Source organism: Xiphophorus hellerii, chromosome 12 (genome assembly GCF_003331165.1).
Source record: "Xiphophorus hellerii strain 12219 chromosome 12, Xiphophorus_hellerii-4.1, whole genome shotgun sequence".
Lineage (NCBI taxonomy): Eukaryota > Metazoa > Chordata > Actinopteri > Cyprinodontiformes > Poeciliidae > Xiphophorus > Xiphophorus hellerii.
Window position 1 is genome coordinate 214,455 of NC_045683.1, and position 19,636 is coordinate 234,090.

Here is a 19,636-nt window from a genome sequence, read left to right on the forward strand (position 1 = left end):
GTGAAGTGGCCGTGGCTGCGGGTCAGGGTTCGGGTCTTGGTGAGGCAGTAAACCCCACCGAACCGGACCTGACCTGGTTCTGGGAGGATGGAGATGTTCAGCAAGCTGAGCGGCATGCTGCTGAACGCGCTGGAGACGGTGAGTCAGCGGAAGTTGGCATTATGTGCTTCCGGTGGTCAGTAAAAAGTAAAATTCTCGAACAGAGACGGAGGACAGGGACAGGAGGACGTGGAGACAACCTGTCCCTGTCTCTGTCTGTCCTCCCCGGTCTTCGCAGAATATACCAGCTGCAATTTTCTTCTGGGAATGTCAGGAATGTAGCTGGAAGGTAACTGCTGCTAATGCTAACTGTTTACCTGGAACTGAGCATGCGCAGTGGCTGAAGCTGTTTAAAGTTTATAAGTACATCTGAAATTAGTTTATCCGTTGATTTCTAAAGGGATTAATGAACAGATGTCATCCCGGGTTTATATCTATAGGTCGGGTGAGGTTCGGTACCATTGGGTCGGCAGAAACACAACACCTGATCTTTGGCAGGCCGATTTAAAAATAAAATCAGCTTCGTCTGTCCATCCATCCATCCATCCATCCATCCATCCATAAATACATCCCACATATCTAAAAATCAGTGGATGAGATACAACTACACTCTGACTGTCCTGAGTATCCACCTTATTCCCGGGAGGCTTAATGGGGAAACGATTATGGGTCTTCCTTCCGGCGCCCACCGGAAGTAGCACTATTTCATTGTAATTTGTAGGGTTTTTGCTAATATATATTCATAATAGAAGTTACATCTCTCTTTTCGGTTATAATACAGTATTTAATAAAACTGGTTTACAGAGCTGCTCAGTACAGAGCATCGTAATTGTGAGTTTAATCACAGTTACGACAGGAACACGATCAATATGTTTTGTTACGGAATGAACGTGAATTAAAGCTGCGTGCAGCCTCGTGCCTATCGGCCACCGCGGGGTTCCCGCACCGCCGCCCGTCCACCAGGCGATACACATGAATGCGTTCGGCAAAAAATCTGGTGCAGATCGGTCGATGCATCGAGGAGATGCAGCCGATGTATTAACTTAGGGGGCGGAACGGAGTCAATTTACATTTCAAACCCGTTGGGCTCTTCAGAGGTGAACAAAGGTTTTACATATCGAGTTTGGTGCCAGTCGGATCATCCCTGTGTGATTTAAAGACATTCATATTCCTTTATTTAACCAGGTAAACCCCGTTGGGATCTAGATCTCATTTTCAAGAGGGACCTGAGCAAAAATTTGCAATACATAGCAACCTGGTTACAAGATAAAAACAATTAATACATATGCACAAGTATAAAACAATAAAAACAATTTAAAAACAATGACACCGTTTCATAGAATCTTGTTGCCTATCTTTAAGAACTGATCGAAATAAGTCCAGTGAAATCATTTCCGACATCTTAAGTTCAGACTGCAGCTGATTCCAGGCTGTGGAATCAGGAATCAGGTGTGTTCAAAGACACGTTAGATCAGAGTCCCTGAACACACCGTCACATGGTGCTGACTGACCCGTCTCCATGGCGACGCTGGGTGATCGCTCACTGAGTCTTTGAGGGAACGTCGAGTTTCCAGATAAAACATCCTGGGAAACCGACAGAAAGGCACCTGATTGGTTCTTCCACTGGATGGACAGGCATGTCATTGGACGGTTTCTGAGCTCCTCCTCTTCCTCTCACTGACCCAGCATGTGGCTGATGTGACCCGGTTCTCCTCCCAGACAGCGGGGGCAGCGGCGCTGAGATCCGGTCCGGGTCAAAACCAAACCTGCTGCTCCTGCTGCTGATTGGTCACAGGCACACCATGGGACATTTCCATTGGATACTCTATCTGGAGCTCCGCCTCCAAACACACCCGCTTCTGCTGGCAGATCCAAGGCTCCGCCCCCTTCCTTTTCAGCAAGTTAGCTCCCTGCATGCTAACATTAGCCTGTTAGCTCCAAACTGTTTCCGGCCTGGAAAGCACAAACTGACCGGCCGACCGAGCAGCTTCCGGTTAAACTCCCAGTAAACTAACTCGGGACCCAATTAACCAGTTAACCAGTAACCAGCCCCAAACACACTGCTGCTGGTGCTGTTGTTGTCCGACCTGTTCAATCGTATGAATATGGCGAGGGACTGATATTCGCCATTTGGCCACGCCCACACGGTTCAGCCAGTAGCAAGCATTGACAGAGCTCATCATCAGAATCATCTTGATTAGGTCAAGAGAGCCATAGATGGAACTTTCCAAGGAAAAAAATAGCACTTCCTGTTCTGAGGGGGCGGGGCTTAGATGACGTTAGACATTGACGATAGCGGATCATCAGGCATCCCACCAGGATTACTCATGCCAAGTTTGGTGCAGCTCGGTCAAAACATGTGGAATCTAGAAGCTTGATTAGGTCAAAGGGCTAAGATAACGACCGTTCACAGTAAAACATGACACTTCCTGTTCTCAGGGGGCGTGGCCTAAGTGATGTCATCATTTGACCATTGGGTATTGTAGGATACGCGATGACAATCAATCACTGAAAGTTTGATACCGCTATGTGTTTTTGTGTAGGAGATATAATGGTTTTATGTTTCATGGCGAGTAGGTGAACTTTGACCCCTGCCGACCCCCCTTCAGCATGCTCATACACTCACCGTTTTGATAACTAAAAACCGGACATGCCTTATGATCAGACTGACCAAGTTTGAAGCCGATCAATCGAAATCCCTAGGAGGAGTTCGATCAAATGCTAAGGCTGTAAACGTCAAAAGTGGGGACAAAATCGGAACTTCAATCCAAAATGGCCGACTTCCTGTTGGGTTTTGACCATGGCTCTAAGAGACTTTTTTGTACGTCCTGACAAGATACACGTGTCCCAAGTTTCGTAATTCTAGGTTAAAGCATGGCTTGGGGCTGATCATTTAAAATATTCTAGGGGGCGCTGTAGAGGAATTAGGCCACGCCCACCAAATTTTATTATGGATTCCTGTCAGCGGGTGGATAAGGATCCATCCTAGTGAGTTTGGAGAAGCTGGGCCCGAAACTGTGGATTTCAGAGTCAAAAGTATGGCAACGGCGTTACAGGTCACTTCGCCACGCCGCCACGCCCACCTGCTATGTCAAAGCTGGTCAGGGTTGGAATGCTCAACACACCAACATGTCTTCTGTCTCTGGACACAGTTTCATATTGATGAGGTCAAAGGGCTAAGATAGCGACCGTTCACAGTAAAACATGACACTTCCTGTTCTCAGGGGCGTGGCCTAAGTGATGTCATCATTTGACCATTGGGTATTTTAGGACACTCCAGACCGTAATATGGAGAATCTCCCCACTGGACCAGAACCGAACCGAATCACACATTAACCTGTTATAGAGAACAACTTGCCACTGGAAAGAGTCTGCCCTGGCGGAGCTCAGTAACTGTTGTGCTGTTTGTGGCTGTACTTTAATAATCAGACCAGGTTTAATCAGTGGCAGCAACAGGTGAGTCTGGAACGGCTCCTAAAACAAAAGCGGTGGTTTTCATCGTCCACCGAATGATAAGGAAACAAAAAGAATTCGGCTAAAAGTTCTAAACCTGAACATAGAACCCAAAATGCTTTATGTGATCATTTCAATGTGTGGACAGAAAACCAAGGGAAGAAAACCCGCATCTGCATCCCAAGCAACTGAGTCAGTGAAGTAGCTAACTATGCTAGTGCTGGTAGCTAACTATGCTAGTGCTGGTAGTTAACTATGCTAATGCGGGTAGCTAACTATGCTAATGCGGGTAACTAACTATGCTAGTGCTGGTAGCTAACTATGCTAGTGCTGGTAGCTAACTATGCTAATGCGGGTAGCTAACTATGCTAGTGCGGGTAGCTAACTATGCTAGTGCTGGTAGCTAACTATGCTAATGCGGGTAACTAACTATGCTAGTGCTGGTAGCTAACTATGCTAATGCGGGTAGCTAACTATGCTAATGCGGGTAGCTAACTATGCTAGTGCGGGTAGCTAACTATGCTAATGCGGGTAGCTAACTATGCTAGTGCTGGTAGCTAACTATGCTAATGCGGGTAGCTAACTATGCTAATGCGGGTAACTAACTATGCTAGTGCTGGTAGCTAACTATGCTAGTGCTGGTAGCTAACTATGCTAATGCGGGTAGCTAACTATTCTAGTGCTGGTAGCTAACTATGCTAGTGCAGGTAGCTAACTATGCTAATGCGGGTAGCTAACTATGCTAGTGCGGGTAGCTAACTATGCTAGTGCGGGTAGCTAACTATGCTAATGCGGGTAGCTAACTATGCTAGTGCGGGTTATTTGCGGCCATTTCTTCAAGTCGCCATTAGCTGTAGGTAGCGGTAAAACAATATTGTTACATTTAAGCTTTGATAGCTGGAGTTCTCACATATTTTGTAGCCTAAAAGCTCTGACGAAAGCCAGTTATGGAGTTGCTAACATGTAAACAAATGGCGGTTCCAGTTTGCGGCGGAAGTCGTGGCAATAAATCACACAAAGCCTCATGGGGGCTTGGAATAAGGTGGATAATGACATATCTGAGGCTAAAAAGCGTTTGGATTAAAAAATGTTCCAGATGTCTGTAAATCATCTGGAGAAGCTTGAAATGAATCATGATGAATCAGAATTTCAGTTCTACAAAGTTGTGCTGAGTCATTATTTACTTTGAAGCTATCTGCAGTTTAATTCGCCTCAGTCCAGTCTTGTGTTTCTCCTGTCTTAAAATACACTTAAGATATCTTTAATTAGAATTATGACCAGTCAGAACAGAAAGGGAGATCATTTAAGTTGACAGTAATTATTATTAAATCAGTTGATATTTCTTCTAACTTCATGAATCTAGAGCTGATGTTTTCCAGAGAGAGCCGACCGCCGACCTGCTGGACTCCTTCATCGACCACTGGAGGTCCATCACCAACTACTACATTCAGACCACAGGTGAGCAGCCTCACCTGCAGCCTCACCTGCAGCCTCACCTGGTCTCCTGACATTGTGTGTGTGCGCAGATGACAGCCGCCCCGCCTCTCAGACCGACATCCCGTGGCGTCTCAGGCAGATGACCGACATCCTGGTGTATGAGGAGAAGCAGCAGGTGACTAGCTCCGCCCACACACCTGTAACCATGACAACGAAGCTGTCCGACCTCACTGGGCGTCGCCTTGATTTCCTTCAGTCACGTCTCGGGTTAGAGTAGGGGGCCAGGCCCGGTGCCGCCGCTGTCCAGGCCCGGTCCCTCCCCCGGTCCGGTCTCACTGCCTGTCTGCTTGTCCAGGAGGAACCGGGTCGCTGCCTGGAGTTCCTGCTGCAGAACCGGCTGCTGGAGACGCTCTGCACCTTGGGGAAGGCTCAGGTAGGCTCACCTGGTGCTGCCGGGTTCAGACCAGAACCAGAACCTGCGGCCGGGTCTCACGCTCTTCCTCCTCCTCCTCTTCCTCAGTACCCTCCAGGGATGAGCCAGCAGGTGCTGCTCTTCTTCTCCAGGCTGCTGTCTCGGATGCAGAAGCCTCTGCTGCAGCTGGTCCCCATCCGCACACCTGTACAGGTGAGCAGGTGATCTACCTGTGAACAGTCTCATTCCTGGGGCAGGAGCCGGTGGGCGGGGCCAGCTACCTGGAGGAGTTGTGTCACGTGACTTCCTGTTTGTGCTCTGCCCACAGAAGCTGATTGGCCTCTGTGCTCTTCCTGGTTCCTGCACTGAGAAGGAGGAAGCTCAGTTTTTATTGGCTGTTTGCTCCAGAGTGTCACAGGATCCGCACATGCTCAGATACATCCTGCAGGTGAGCAGCTCTTGACATCACTTCCTGTTAATGGGTTATTACATCACATCCTGCTGTTGCTGTTTCCAGCCCCCAGACAGACTGGCGGCGTCCAATCAGAGCCCAGATGCAGCCAGCAGCCAATCAGAAGCCTCTGCCTCCAGCGCTGTCCAATCAGAGCGTGGGCTGCTGTGGGTTCTGCTGCAGCTCAGCAGCAGCCAGGTGGGTTAGTGGTTCTGTTGGACCCAGCAGAACCGCCCAGGTCCACTGCATGTTCTCCCTGTGCATGATGGATTCTTTCTGGGTTCTCTTTGGGTTCCTCCCACAGTCCAGAAACATGACTGTCAAGTTGATTCGTCTGTATAAATTCTCCCTAGGTGTGTGCGCATGGTTGTTTGTCCTGTCTGTTTCTGTGTTGCACTGCGATGGACGGGTCACCTGGCCAGGTGACCCATCCAGGTGACCCCGCTTCTAGCACCAGAACCCCTCCAGACCCCGATGGGATGGAAGAAAATGGATGGATAAAAATATTAACTGTAATAACAGCAGATTTTATTTATGATGCCCTTTACGCTCTCAGAGCTTCTCTGGTTCTGATGGACCTGCTGTCTTTAATCACCATGGTTACCAATCAGGGACATGCAGACGCTGTGCTAACGTCCTCCGTCTGTCCTCTGTGTCCTCCAGAGGCCTGCGGTGCGTCTCAAGGCCTGTGAGGGTCTGCTGCAGCTGGCGTCCCTCCTGGATGTTGGTCATCCATGTCCTCCAGGTCCTCCGTGTCCTTCAGGTCCTCCGTGTCCTCCAGGTTCTCCAGGTCCTCCATGTCCTCCAGGGGAGCTGCAGGTCGCTGCAGCCCAGCTGGGGCATCTGCTGGCTGGGCGGCTGCAGGAGCTCTACTCCCTGCTGCCTCTGGAGGAGCTGCAGGCTGCTGAGCTCAGGAGCTGGCCCCGCCCCTCGTGGAGGTAGACACCACCTGGTTGGCTCCCTGGTTGCCGTGGAAACATGGTCTCCTGACCCCTGTGTGTCCTCAGGTCAGAGTCTCAAGCAGATCACATGACCCGTTTTCTCACCTGGTTCGACTTCCTGGATGAGCTGACGGCCGACGCTCCTCAGGTATGCTAACGTTGTGTGCTACAAGATAGTCAGGTACTATAGTACTACTATAGTCTAACATAGTACTACTGTAGTCTACTATAGTAGTACCACTCACGTCTCTTATTGGACGTCCAGGCGCTGTCCCAGTGCGTCCTCCAGCGGTGGCTCATGGAGACTCTTCATCCTCAGCTGCTGAATGCGTACGCTTTTCTCCTCTTTCTGCTTGTTTTCACCTGAGGGGGCGGAGCCTAATGTCCAGGTGCGTGTTGTCCAGGTGCGAGTGGAGCGTCTTGGCGTCCACCTCCGTCCTCTGCTGCGTCGTCAGACTGGTCCGGTCTCCATCTCTGCTGGACCAGCTTCTGGACTTCCTGCTGAGGACGCCGTCCGTGCTGCGGCCGCTGCTGCAGCGCTGCGACCACGCCTCCGACCAGGTGAGGCCGCAGGACACGCCTACCAAGCCCCTCACCTGGCCACGGCAGCCCACCCAGTGTCTGTGTCCTCAGATCAGCGTGGCGTCTCTGTCTCTGGTGGACGAACTGCTGCAGAAGCCTCACAGGGACGTCCTGGACACGCTGGTGCTCGGCTTCCTGCAGAGCCGCCGTTACCTGTCCTCACCCGCGGGGGGCGCCGAGGACCGACAGCCCGACAGCGACGGCAGCGACGACGGCCGGTATGTCCGGCCGCGGGACGCGCCCCGGGCGTAGGGCCGTCCTCCCTCTGACGACTGTCTCCTGTCCCTCAGGGACCTGGAGGATGACCCGTTCTTCTCAGACGGTTTCCCTGACGACCACCTTCCTCCTCCTCGTCTTCGTCAGCCCGCTGCTCCGGGCTCTGCCGCTGACATCATCAACAGGTAGCAGACCGGCTTCAGACCGACCGGACCGAACCGACCGGGACCGGACTGAACTCTCTGTCTGTGCCCAGTTTCTTGGGCCTGGTTCCGGTCCAGGTGCGGTCGGCCCACCTGCTGCAGAACGGAGGCTACGAGTTGTACGTCCTCGACGCGCGCTCCTTGGTAAGAGACTCGCCTGCTGCTCCGGGCGCCGTCCGGGTGGGGTCGCCATGGTTACCTGTTTACCTGGGATCTGTAGAGGTCGGGGAGGTTCTGACCCGGATCAGGTAACAAACACCAAGCAGAACCTTCTGACTGAGCACAGGTGTTCTGGTTCTGCTCTGCAGTCAGAACCAGGTAAACCTGTCCAGGTGGAGGCTCCACCCCTTCAGGTGTGTCGCCCTGATTGGACGACCTAGAGTTTGATCATAAATCAAAAACCTGGTTACCTGTGAGGCTCAGCTCACCTGTGGCTCCTCCCCCTGCCAGGTGAGCCAGTGCCAGGCTCTATCTCTCCAGTGGGCGTGGCCACAGACTCCTCCTCCGCCTCCCACCTGCTCCTCAGGTGAGGAGGCACACTTCTTCGAAGGCCACCTGCTGAGAGTTCTGTTTGAACGTCTGGGACGCATGCTGCAGCAGGTGGGATCACCTGAGGTCTCCTCTGTGCCGATCCTCACCTGAGCCCCGACTCACCTGTGCAGGTGTTGTGTGTCGGCAGCCGTACGAGGTGAACCTGCAGCTGACGGCCGTCCTGTCCCGTCTGTGCGCCTTCAGCCACCCGCTGCTGGACGAGTACCTGCTGGACCCGTTCGTCCACCTGTCCGCCGGCAGCCGCTCGCTGTTCGCCGTCCTGGTCAGGGTGAGTGGACCGTAGAGCCGGAGCAACCAGAGCCGCCCCGACTGGCCGCTCTGACTCACCTGTGTCTGTCTCAGGTGGTGGGAGAGCTGATGGAGCGCATCCAGCAGGTAGCCGACCTGCCGCAGCGCCTGCTGGACACCAGGAGACGCCTGCTGGGACTCCACCTGGACGCCAGGTAACTGTGTCTGCAGAACCAACCACCTGACCCCACCTGGACGGTCACCTGGTGGTGGTAGAGGTGACGTAGAAGGTGACGTAGCGCTGTCGGGCTTCGGAGGTGAGCTCCAAAGTACAACAGAAAGAAGCCCATATTAATTCTCCTTGTACTGATATGATTGCAGCAGCGACACCTGCTGGACAGACGCTGACCTGACCTGCTTAGGAACCGAAACAGACGGATAACTGGAAACTTTTACTGAAGTTACATGACTTATCGTATCGAAGGAAAAAACATACTAAGAGCAAATAAACAGCAATCTATAACCAAAATATTTCTCTGTATATGCTAACAGGTGGCAAGCTAGCAATGTGTAGCATGCTAATAACAACCGGACGATGAAACTTCCTTAACCCAACGAACAAAGGAAACGTCGGCGCCAGCTGCAACCGCTAGCTGTCCTAACAAATAGCCTCAGTACCTTATAGCATCATGAAATATTAGTGTCCAGCAGCTGCCTGGGTTCTTACAGCAGTTCTGGTTCCCAGGAAGCTGCAGGAGCCATGTTGCTCTGCGGCTACTGACTGGATCGCTCTTTGCCAGCCAGACTGAGGACCAGCTGTTGGTCAGAGGCAACATGTTTCATTAGCAACTCGCCAGTTCAAAGTGCTTTATGTCACAAAAACACAGCAACTATGAACATGTACTGTCCATGATCCAAATCAGGCAGATGTTCATGAAACGTGTTGATCCATCAGCCTGGATTTAAAGGAACTCTGTTTCAGCAGGTTTTCACTTTTCTGGAAGTTTGTTCCAGATTAGAGGAGCATAGAAGCTGAATGCTGCTGAGGTCCAACAGAACCAACGTTTTTATAAACATTAGGTTCTCCTGGTACCAGCTGATCAGCTGACTGATGATGTCACTCACCTCTCTGGTTTTGTGGGCGTGTCCTCAGACCGGAGCACCCGGCTCTGCTCCAGGGCGTCATCGTCCTGGAGGAGTTCTGCAAGGAGCTGGCGGCCATCGCCTTCGTCAAGATGCCTCTGGACCGGAACCACGACCGCTTCTGCTCAGGGCCCGGGTCAGTCGGACCGGAACCGGCTGAACGATCCTGATTGGACGCTGATCGGCACCTGCTCAAAAGTCCGGCCCACTCCCCCTGCAGCCAGTCGGAGCAGAGGAATGGGATGGAAGCTCATTGGATATTTTCCTCATTTCTTCCATCGGAGCCAGCTGAACCGATCACTATTGATCAGAACTGATCAGAACTGATCAGAAAATGGTTTAACATAAAGAGTTTTACTTATTTTAGCTTCACAAAGTTCTGCTGTTAGCCAAACATCAAACGGGAGACGAAGGAAACTGCTGCAGAGGAGACAGAAGAACCTCTGGACACTCGGACCTCTGGACACTCGGACCTTTGGTTGGTCGGTCGGTTGCCAGTGTGACGGAGTGTTTCTTCATTTCGGGGCTGAATGCATCAGAACCGTTGTGTTCAGGTTCTGGTGCTGTTCTAGTTGCGGTCAGTGGGGGGCGCTGTTGCTCATCCAGCTGTTTCCTGTCATGTGACGTGATGTTCTGGCTGTATTGCTATAAGTTCTTTATATTCCCACCAAGGTCAAACTATTCTGGTCACGTTTACGATGTTGCTCGTTGGTTTTGCAGCTGCATGGGAACCAAACTGTTTCCAGGCTTTGGATCTTTTATCTCTTTGTATAAAACCCAAGTGTTGGTTCTGCCTGGCGGAGCTTTTCATCCAGACCTGCTCCATTATTGATTATCCTACATCATCTCTGTGTTGTGCTCAATTTATGAATAAACCTGATTTTATCTGACTGCTTGGTAAAATAGCTTTTTCCACACCAGACGCTACGGGAGCCTGGAGGGCCAATAAAATAAAAGTTTTCCTGGGTTTCTGTTAAGACTGTCCTCTGCTGGGGGGTTGTGGCTCGGTCCGGTCCGGTCCGGCTCTAGACGACCAGGCTGTCTGTGTGAGCAGCAGAACCTTATGGCTGACCTTTGATTGGCTCAGAGCTCAGGCCCGTCGGACCGGTTCCGGGTCTGCAGTAGAACCTGATGAGTAAAGGTCTGGTTCTGATCCGTAGAACCAGAACAGCAGAACCTCCAGAACCTGTGGCTCCAGCTGGAGGAAGAAACATCATGAGCGTCTACTGTAGAAAACGTGATGTCATTGTGATGTCATCATGAGCCGTGCAGATGGAATCTGATTGGCTGGAGTGTTTGACCCTTTCTGACCTTTTGTTCTGGTTCTGACCCAGACTTGGAGAGTTTGGGTCCCAGAACCTTGGAAAACTTTGACTGGGCCACATCTCCAGTTCTTTGGATGATCATTCATGTAAAACATCTCTGTCATTTTCATCATTGTTTTATATTTACTATTAAAAGTAAAATGTTGTCATAAACCTCCAGAAAACATTTTAATTCCCAGAGTTTTGCTGCAGAACCGCCTGCAGGCCTGGGTGTAAATCCGGGGGGCCTCGGGGGGCCCGGGTCCCCCAGCCTTGGAAAAATCCAGAATAAAAAAGAATTCTTTTTCCATACAGACTTTACAGTTTTTTCTTTTTTAAATGTTCCATATGTATCGTCCCAGAGAAGCTGCACATAGATTCTGTACCTGCATTGGACACAACAACTCTGCTAATCTCCATATTACCCAATCTACACTTAAAAACTAAAAAGAGCACAAAAAATAATCAAAATGAGCTTTTCTTGTTCATTCTTTTCTTCCAAGTCGTCACAATTTTAAATCTCTTCTCATTGGAAATGAACTGCAAGCAAAATATCTACAGTCTGTAGCTCTATACCCAAAGCCACAATATTAATCAACAAAGTCTGATCTCCATGCTGAAATAAAACCCCGACAATTTTTCCAATAATTCTTAAATTTTCCAGATTCTAATCTGATGGAAAGTCAGCCTTTCCATAATCTGAATATTATTCATCACGTTGATCCGATCTTCCCTTTTAGCAGCTCCAGCCGTTTCCTAATGATGTTCGTTTTGCTTTCTACCAACATAATCCTGTACATTTATTTATCAGCTGCTCTTCTTAACCTTTCCGTCCTTCTTCCCGTACAGAACGTCAAAAGTTAGTGGAATATTCACCCCCAGTACCTGATCCACACGGTTCCATAAGGCTCCATGTAGGCACAATCCCAGAACATCTGGCAGTGACCGGTTCTGTCTGACCCGCAGTGACCGGTTCTGTCTGACCCACATTGCCTCCAACATCTTGTATCTTGATATTTTCTTTGTGCTGATGTAATGAAATATCTTACAATATTCTTCCAGTCAAACTTTCTCCAGGAAAAGGAACCAGATGTTTTCTCCTCAAAGTTCTCCTGCGAAACCCCCCAGTTAGCCTCCAGTTAGCTTCCAGTTAGCCTCCAGTTAGCCTCCAGTTAGCCCCCAGTTAGCCTCCAGTTAACTTCCAGTTAGCCTCCAGTTAGCCTCCAGTTAGCCCCCAGTTAGCCGCCAGTTAGCCCCCAGTTAGCTGCCAGTTAGCCCCCAGTTAGCCTCCAGTTAGCCCCCAGTTAGCCTCCAGTTAGCCCCCAGTTAGCCTCCAGTTAGCTTCCAGTTAGCCTCCAGTTAGCCCCCAGTTAGCCTCCAGTTAGCCCCCAGTTAGCCTCCAGTTAGCTTCTTTTTCCCATCTTACTTTTATGCATGTTGTTTTGCTTTTCTTCAAATTTTCCAATCCTGTGTACAATTTAGAAATTATTTTCTTCCCCAAGTTTGATTCATTTGCTGAAATAAATATCTTAATTATACCAGATTAAAAATCAATTAAAAGTATCATTTTTAATAGTTCCTCTGTACAGTTCCTCAATTGTAAGTACCTGAACAAGTCCTTGTTGTTTAAATCATATTTATTCTTTATTCAAAGCTTTGTATAGTATTTTTCTTAACCACCTCCCAGAATATCTTTGGACACTTTTCCCATTTACTGTTACATTAGGTTTAAAATCTGAATCATCCACCTTAGTACTCTACTCTGCTCTGTCAACCCATATTTAAAATATTGTCGTTCCATATGTCAAGAAATAATCCTAGCCATGGATTTGACTCCTCTCTAAGGTACTATGGCTTGTAGAGGTACCCTGGGTGACATAGCACATTCTATATCTTTCCATTTTGCTTATGTTCATTAGAGTACCAAGCTGTGCTGCAACATAGTAGCTGTGAAGACGGTACGGCTAACCGTCCTTCGTCCTTCCACAACTGCAAAGTTCTGAATCTAATTCCTGATCTTCTTCCTTGCCATATGAATCTCGATATGATTTTATCCCATTCTGCAAAGTCTTTATCTGCCTCCTCGACTGGGACAGTTGTAAATAACTACAGGAACCTTAGTAAAACATCTGTTTGAATCATTTCTACTCTTGATGCTAAGCTTGTAAAAGGGATTAAACTCCACCTTCCTACATCTGACTTTATTCTACATACCAAGGAGCTAAAGTTAAAGATTTTAGTTCAGATCAGTCATGAGACAGAAATACTCTGAGGTATTTCAGAGATTTTGAATGCCTATCAATCCCAATTAATTTTTAAAAATAAATTGATGTGGTGAATAGCTGAAAGAGAGAACTTGGGTTTTCTTTGTGTTTAATTTGTAGCCTGACATCAGACCAAACTCATCCATTGTATTGGTTAGTGCTGGAAGCGACCTGCCTGGTTGAGATAAGTAAATCAAAACATCATAAGTAATGCTATCGTTTGTTCCCCTCCTTCCATATAAATATACCTTTTATATTTTCCTTCTGCTCCAGATGTATCACAAACAGCTGGGCTAATGGAGTAACCTCGTTGGGATGTAAATGCTTTTGAAAGGTTCCCATTAATTTCGATCCTAGCTGTGGGTTGGTAATATAATGATTGAATAGTTTTGATAAATGTTTTGTTAAAAACTAATTGTTCTGGGACCTTATATAAGAAATTCCACCTGACAGTCAAAAGCTTTTTCCACATCCATTCCCAATATTACAGCTTCTGTTCTTGTTTTAATATTTTGCATTTCCAGCAATGTGCACCTGATATTATCTGTTGTCTGTCTTTTCTTTAGGGATCCTGTTTGGTCCAAATCGATTATGTCCGGCAGAATTACCTCTAGACGTCTAGTAATAACTGCTGTAAATAGTCTATGGTCTAAATTTAGGGCACTAACTGCTCTATATCTTTTCCTTCCTTTGGAATAACCGAAACGAACGCTTCCCTCCAGGACTTTGGCGTTTCTCCCTCTTTTAATACCCATTTGAAAGTATTTTTTAACAAGGGGATCAGATCAATGGTTTTCTTAGCAGTTTATAAAATTCAGTATCCATCTGTGCCGGGAGCCTCGTTGGTTTGCAATCTTGACATTTCTGAGTCTATTTCTTCTCTAATCTCCTTTGTTAATCTACGATTTTGATCTTCTGTTATTCTTGGTAAACTCAAAGATTCCAGTAATGCATGCATTTGATTATTATTATTAATTTCTGCTTACGAATATAACTTTTTATAATAATTTTCAAAACAATTTTTAATCTCTTCTGTCTTATATTTCATAAAATTAGAGGAGTCGCTGATTTTGAAAATATTATTACCACTTTTTATTGTAGCTGACTGAAAAAATCTGTTTATCCTCCATAACATGGGAAAAAATTAATTTCCCTTTAAGTCTTTAACTGAGTTTATTCCTCTCTTCATCAACAATAAATCCTGTTATTTTTGTAAAATTTGCTGTTTATTTCCCAGAGTTATGAGGGGGAACCAAATATTTTAGCCACCTGAAATAATCTGCTTCCCCTACAACGAACAGCTTATTTCAGACGGCTAAAATATTTGGTTCCCTCCTCATAATTCTGGCAAAAGTTGAGCAAATGTTTTCAAACTTGCAGGATTTATTGTTGATTATGAGAGGAATAAACACAGTTAAAGACTTGTTGGTTAATTAATTTATTCCCATTTTATGGAGGGGAACAGATTATTTCAGGTAGCTGGAATAATCCCATCGGTTCCCTCATTACTTTTTCAAATAAAGAAATAAAGAGCAACCGTTTCCAAATTCTCAGTGATTGTAATGTGTGATAATATGTTTGAACCACTAAAAATTAGTAACTATAAATTAATTTTATTCAGTAATCTTTAACATTAGAAGAGGTTTTCCAGAAATACTCTCATCTTTTCAGGAAGTCTAATCTTCATGTCCTGTTAGCAACTTCCATCTTCTTATATCAGCAATGAAAAATGATAAATTCACACAACGTGTTGGAAAACTGTGTTTAGTGACTGACTTTAATTTGTCAGGCTTGAGAGACAAAAGTAGGAAAAAGACAGATTCTCATGGTGTTTAAAATAACACAAAACGGTAAGAAAACCTCGTTTATTCATTTATTTGACCATTTTGTTGTTGCTTCTTTTTAAACAGCAGCTGATTGAACTGAATGTTACAACCTGGACATGATTATATGATTTGCTTTTACCGAGAAATTGATCAGAACCGCCGTGGAAACGATCAGAACCGCCAGATTCGCCTCTCTGGCTGCAGTGCGCGCTCCCGACACAGGAGGGCAGATTTTCACAGGGAGAACAGAATTTACCGGTACCGGTACCGGTAGAGCCGCTGAAGAGAGGAGCTAGCTGTTAGCCATTAGCTGTTAGCTGTGGCTCTGCAGCACAAACATAAATTCTTACAGCAAAACATGAAAGACATTTTATTTCCTTTCACTGCTCAATAGGAAGAATAAAAATCAGACTGCAGTTTATTTCATTACTTTGAATCTTGATAAACTGTTGAGCCTTAAATCAAAACTAGCTAAACTGCTACATTGCTTTGATGGACTTAGCTCCTTTTTCTGTCGATGGTAGCCAATATTTCACTTATATTTAGCTCTCTAACTCTTAGTTGTATTGTAAAATAAATCAATATTTATGAGGAAGTGTATAAAGTGGAGTCACTCATTAAAACTTGTTTTTAGTCAGAGCCTTAAATCTTTGTAAAAGTGATTAGATCAGTGACTCTGAACCAAAGTCGCATCTAAACATTTAGATTTTGGTTTATTTACTGATAAAAACTCGTTTGATGGGCGTCGCTGTGCCAGTCATTTTTGGTCCTGCAGCTTGAACACAATAAAAAATGTAAACCACATTTTACGTTACATTTAACTGTAACTTTGCCAACCCCTGAAATTCCTCTTCAAACTTTCCCTGTTTCTGGTCCCAGTAATGAGACGAACGTTCAGCTGAAACGGATTTTATTTTACCTGAGGATAATTATTCTGTAAAATGTTTGGACATAAATTGTATTTAGTTCCTGATTTTTGCAGAAACTAAACTTTGTGTCCAAATTAAAACTATGCCTCTGTAACAGGTGGCATCAATGAGTCTCAAAAGTCATTCAGGTGGGTCTCAACCAGATATTTTATTTTTTTATTCTGGGGGAAGAAGGGAAAACAAATGAACAACCTCCTCAACTCCTTCTCCCTGCACTCCGGCTCTAAAAATGTGGAAATAAAAACAATGTTCAACCGAGCTGTGCTGGACTAGCACCGGTCGTTCGCGCCAAAATAATAAAAAAAAGGAAATTATAATAAAACTGTTTATAAAAAAAAAAAACCCACAATGACGGTCAAAACTGCAAAATAACACACTAACAAACAATAACAAACAACATATGGTAAAGACCTCAACATGAACAACATCCATACAGAAAAACAAACATATCTCAGCAGCGAACTTTCCTCTGACTGACCCACAGCAGCGCAGAACAACCTGAGGGAAAAGGGGAGGAGCTACGAGGGCTGGAATAAACTACGGAAGCCCAGGAAACACAAACGAGGCGGAGAGCAGAAGGGCGACCCCCGCAGGCAAAAACAACAAAATAAATAAAAATAACTGAATAAGATAAAATTCTCAATATAAAATGAATAAGAAATAATAATTTAACAAAGAAACACATTTGTAACTCTGTTACACCTCTTCATCATCATCATCATCATCAATGCTCTAACTGGTTATTATCAATCATTGATCATTAGGAATAATATTTCTCCACTCTTTGTTGCTTGTTTCCATTCAGTAGAAAAGTTTGGATACTGATTTTTTTTTCCAAAACTATATTAGAAGAAATTAGATTAATACAAGACAGTCATAAATATATGATTGAACAGAAGCCATAATTAACGTTAAAATATTAAGATAAATTTATTGTCTTTACAGATTTCTTGTTGGAATCAGACGCTTCCAAAGTTCAGATATTTTAAAAACAGCAGAAAATATGGAATAAAGTCAAAAAAAGAGAATTTATTTATTTCCCTCAGAGTTTATTACATTATTAATAAGTTCTGTTCCAACACAAATCAATGTGACTTCAATAATTATTTGATCAGAAGCCGCAGTGTGACGTCACCGGATGTGGGCCTTTTTTAAATGAAAAGTGTAAAGCAAAGCGTGTCGGGGCTTTTATTGTGAAGAGGTGTCCCGGATGTGTGCGCGGTTCCTCCCTGCAGCGGCGGAGCGTCGAGGAGGAAGAGGAGGAGGAGTTGAAGGTCACAGCAGCATCCTCAGCATCCCTCCACCGAACCTCCGGAACCGGGCCGAACCGAGCCGCCGCCATGGGGAACCGGGGCATGGAGGAGCTGATCCCGCTGGTGAACCGCATGCAGGACGCCTTCTCCTCCATCGGCCAGAACGCGAACCTGGACCTGCCGCAGATCGCCGTGGTGGGCGGCCAGAGCGCCGGCAAGAGCTCGGTGCTGGAGAACTTCGTGGGCAAGTAAGAGCCGGGCCGGGCCGGGCCAGCCGAATCGAACCGCGGACAGCCGAACAGAGTCACGGGACTCTGGCTGCCAGGGTTCTGCAGAACCGGTTCTAATTGGGGGGACCAGGATTGGTTCCCCCAATGGCAGGAAGCGGGCCGTCTGGAGCCACATGGGGCCCCCAAAAGAACCAGGGGGGCCCAGAAGAACTAAAAGAAATGTTTTGGAGCCCGGCAGTCCCCCTGGATCTTTTGGGTCCCTCTGGTTCCTTTGGGTCCCTCTGGATCTTTTTGGTCCCCCTGGTTCTTTTGGGTCCCTCTGGTTCCTTTGGGTTCTTTTGGGTCCCTCTGGTTCCAGTCGGTTTTACTGGGTTCTGAATTTCTAGGACAGAGCAGAACCAGAACGTTCTGTGGTTCTGGCAGAGGACGGCAGGATCTGGTTGGTACCGACCGGTCCATTTGTTTCTCTGACACCAGAACCAGTAGCAGGTCTGGTTCTGGTTCTGCAGAACTAGAGGCTTAATAGAGTTAGAGATGAGACTGGACCAGAAGTGGTTCCGGTCGGGTCCAGATGTGTTCAGGTCTGTAGTTTAATTCCTGCTGGAAGCTCGCACCTGATTGGCTGATAATTTCAGCTCTGTCTCCATCTCTGCTCTGATTGGCTGCTGCCAGTCACATGACTCTGGAGGGGCTTCAGTCAGAGTCTCCTGACAGCACGACGAGTGTGTGTTTCTGCGTGTGTGTGTTTCTGCGTGTGTGTGTTTCTGCGTGTGTGTCTCTGCGTGCAGCCAATCAGAGCTTAGATGGAGTCTGTAGTTTTATCTGCAGAGGAAGTGAGGGAAGCCTCCATATGTGTAGCTAGCGTTAGCGGCGCCTAGTTCTGATCAGCGCAGGAAGTGGCGCATTACAAACAGGTAAACGTTCTGAAACAGGAAGCAGTCATCAGCAGAGCCAAGGACCGGCTGCTGGATTTGACCAGCATTCCTTAAAGTCACATGACCTCAATAAGCTCCTCCCCCTCTGCTCAGGGACTTCCTCCCTCGAGGATCAGGAATCGTAACGCGGCGCCCCCTGGTGCTCCAGCTCATCAACTGTCCAACAGGTGAGACGGCCTGCAGCAGCCACATTATGGATCAGATGATTATGGATCAGATGATTATTGATCAGATGATTATTGATCAGAGTATGCAGAGTTCCTCCACTGTAAGGGGAAGAAGTTCATCGACTTTGATGAAGTTCGTCAGGAGATCGAGGCGGAGACGGACCGAGCGACGGGACACAACAAGGGAATCAGTCCGGTGCCCATCAACCTGAGGGTGTACTCCCCCAACGGTAACTCACCTGTCCACCTGGCCTGTGTCCACCTGGCCTGTGTCCACCTGTCCTATGTCCACCTGGCCTGTGTCCACCTGTCCTGTGTGCAGTGCTGAACCTGACGCTGGTGGACCTCCCCGGCATGACCAAGGTCCCGGTTGGCGACCAGCCGGCCGACATCGAGCATCAGATCAGAGACATGCTTATGCAGTTCGTCACCAAGGACAACTGTCTCCTGCTGGCCGTGTCCCCCGCCAACTCCGACCTTGCCAACTCCGACGCCCTGAAGATCGCCAAGGAGGTCGACCCTCAAGGTCCGGCCGCAGCCCCGCCCCCTTCCTGCCTGGGGGCAGAGACAGGAAGTGAAGGTGTGTCTGTGTGTTGCAGGTCTGAGGACCATTGGGGTCATCACCAAGCTGGACCTGATGGACGAAGGGACGGACGCCAGGGACATCCTGGAGAACAAGCTGCTGCCGCTGCGCAGAGGTATGACATCACAGCTTCCTGGCTGCTGATTGGTTCACAGCTTTCTGTCATCGCAAACAAAGGTGTCCACTCGGAGTGCATGTGTCCACCGTGGGACACTGAGGGACGTGTTGTGGTGCAGGTTACATCGGGGTGGTGAACCGCAGTCAGAAGGACATTGATGGGAAGAAGGACATCACCGCCGCTCTGCAGGCCGAGAGGAAGTTCTTCCTGTCCCATCCGTCCTACCGTCACCTGGCCGACCGGATGGGCACCGCCTACCTGCAGAAGATCCTCAACCAGGTGAGCAGCCCACGTCACTGCGGGTCAGCTGGACTTCATCTGGTGTCCAGTCCAAGGCTCCAGCAGGTTCTATTTCATCATTGGTCCATCG

At 47.5% G+C, this 19,636-nt stretch overlaps 2 protein-coding genes across 10 annotated transcripts in view; both read left to right on the forward strand.

The window, feature by feature from the left end:
- The first annotated feature begins 9 nt into the window (after window positions 1–9).
- Window positions 10–10,548, forward strand: LOC116730237 (protein FAM160B2-like). 6 transcript variants are annotated; one of them, XM_032579289.1, is made up of 19 exons: window positions 10–138; window positions 4,856–4,950; window positions 5,019–5,104; window positions 5,285–5,362; window positions 5,450–5,554; window positions 5,670–5,789; window positions 5,859–5,990; window positions 6,456–6,730; window positions 6,800–6,881; window positions 6,999–7,063; window positions 7,138–7,294; window positions 7,367–7,533; window positions 7,606–7,716; window positions 7,788–7,878; window positions 8,043–8,087; window positions 8,185–8,334; window positions 8,411–8,554; window positions 8,629–8,729; window positions 9,668–10,547. In XM_032579289.1, the coding sequence occupies exons 3-19, from the start codon at window positions 5,069–5,071 to the stop codon at window positions 9,825–9,827; spliced, it is 2,019 nt and encodes a 672-aa protein (XP_032435180.1). In that variant the 5' UTR covers window positions 10–138; window positions 4,856–4,950; window positions 5,019–5,068; the 3' UTR covers window positions 9,828–10,547. The 6 variants fall into 6 exon arrangements, with proteins under 6 accessions (XP_032435180.1, XP_032435179.1, XP_032435174.1 ...); XM_032579288.1 differs by having other exon boundaries at window positions 16–138; window positions 4,872–4,950; XM_032579283.1 differs by lacking the exon at window positions 10–138 and adding an exon at window positions 145–328 and having other exon boundaries at window positions 9,668–10,548.
- Window positions 10,549–17,183: 6,635 nt separating this feature from the next.
- LOC116730235 (dynamin-1) overlaps window positions 17,184–19,636 on the forward strand; it is a 34,505-nt gene continuing 32,052 nt past the window's right edge. For all 4 annotated transcript variants that reach the window (XR_004341283.1, XM_032579281.1, XM_032579280.1 and 1 more), the window contains exons 1-6: window positions 17,184–17,481; window positions 18,492–18,565; window positions 18,646–18,795; window positions 18,888–19,091; window positions 19,165–19,263; window positions 19,385–19,545. Coding sequence is in view for 3 of the 4 variants with exons in the window: in XM_032579281.1 (XP_032435172.1) it covers window positions 17,321–17,481; window positions 18,492–18,565; window positions 18,646–18,795; window positions 18,888–19,091; window positions 19,165–19,263; window positions 19,385–19,545 (849 nt within the window). In the remaining variant the exon portion in view is untranslated. The remainder of the gene's footprint in view (window positions 17,482–18,491; window positions 18,566–18,645; window positions 18,796–18,887; window positions 19,092–19,164; window positions 19,264–19,384; window positions 19,546–19,636) is intronic.

Coding starts and splice junctions, on each gene's coding strand:
- LOC116730237 (XM_032579283.1), top strand. CDS start 162: ATGTGCTTCCGGTGGTCAGTAAAAAGTAAAATTCTCGAACAGAGACGG. Junction 7,064..7,137: donor CATCCTCAGCTGCTGAATGC/GTACGCTTTTCT, acceptor CGTGTTGTCCAG/GTGCGAGTGGAGCGTCTTGG. Junction 8,730..9,667: donor GGACTCCACCTGGACGCCAG/GTAACTGTGTCT, acceptor GCGTGTCCTCAG/ACCGGAGCACCCGGCTCTGC.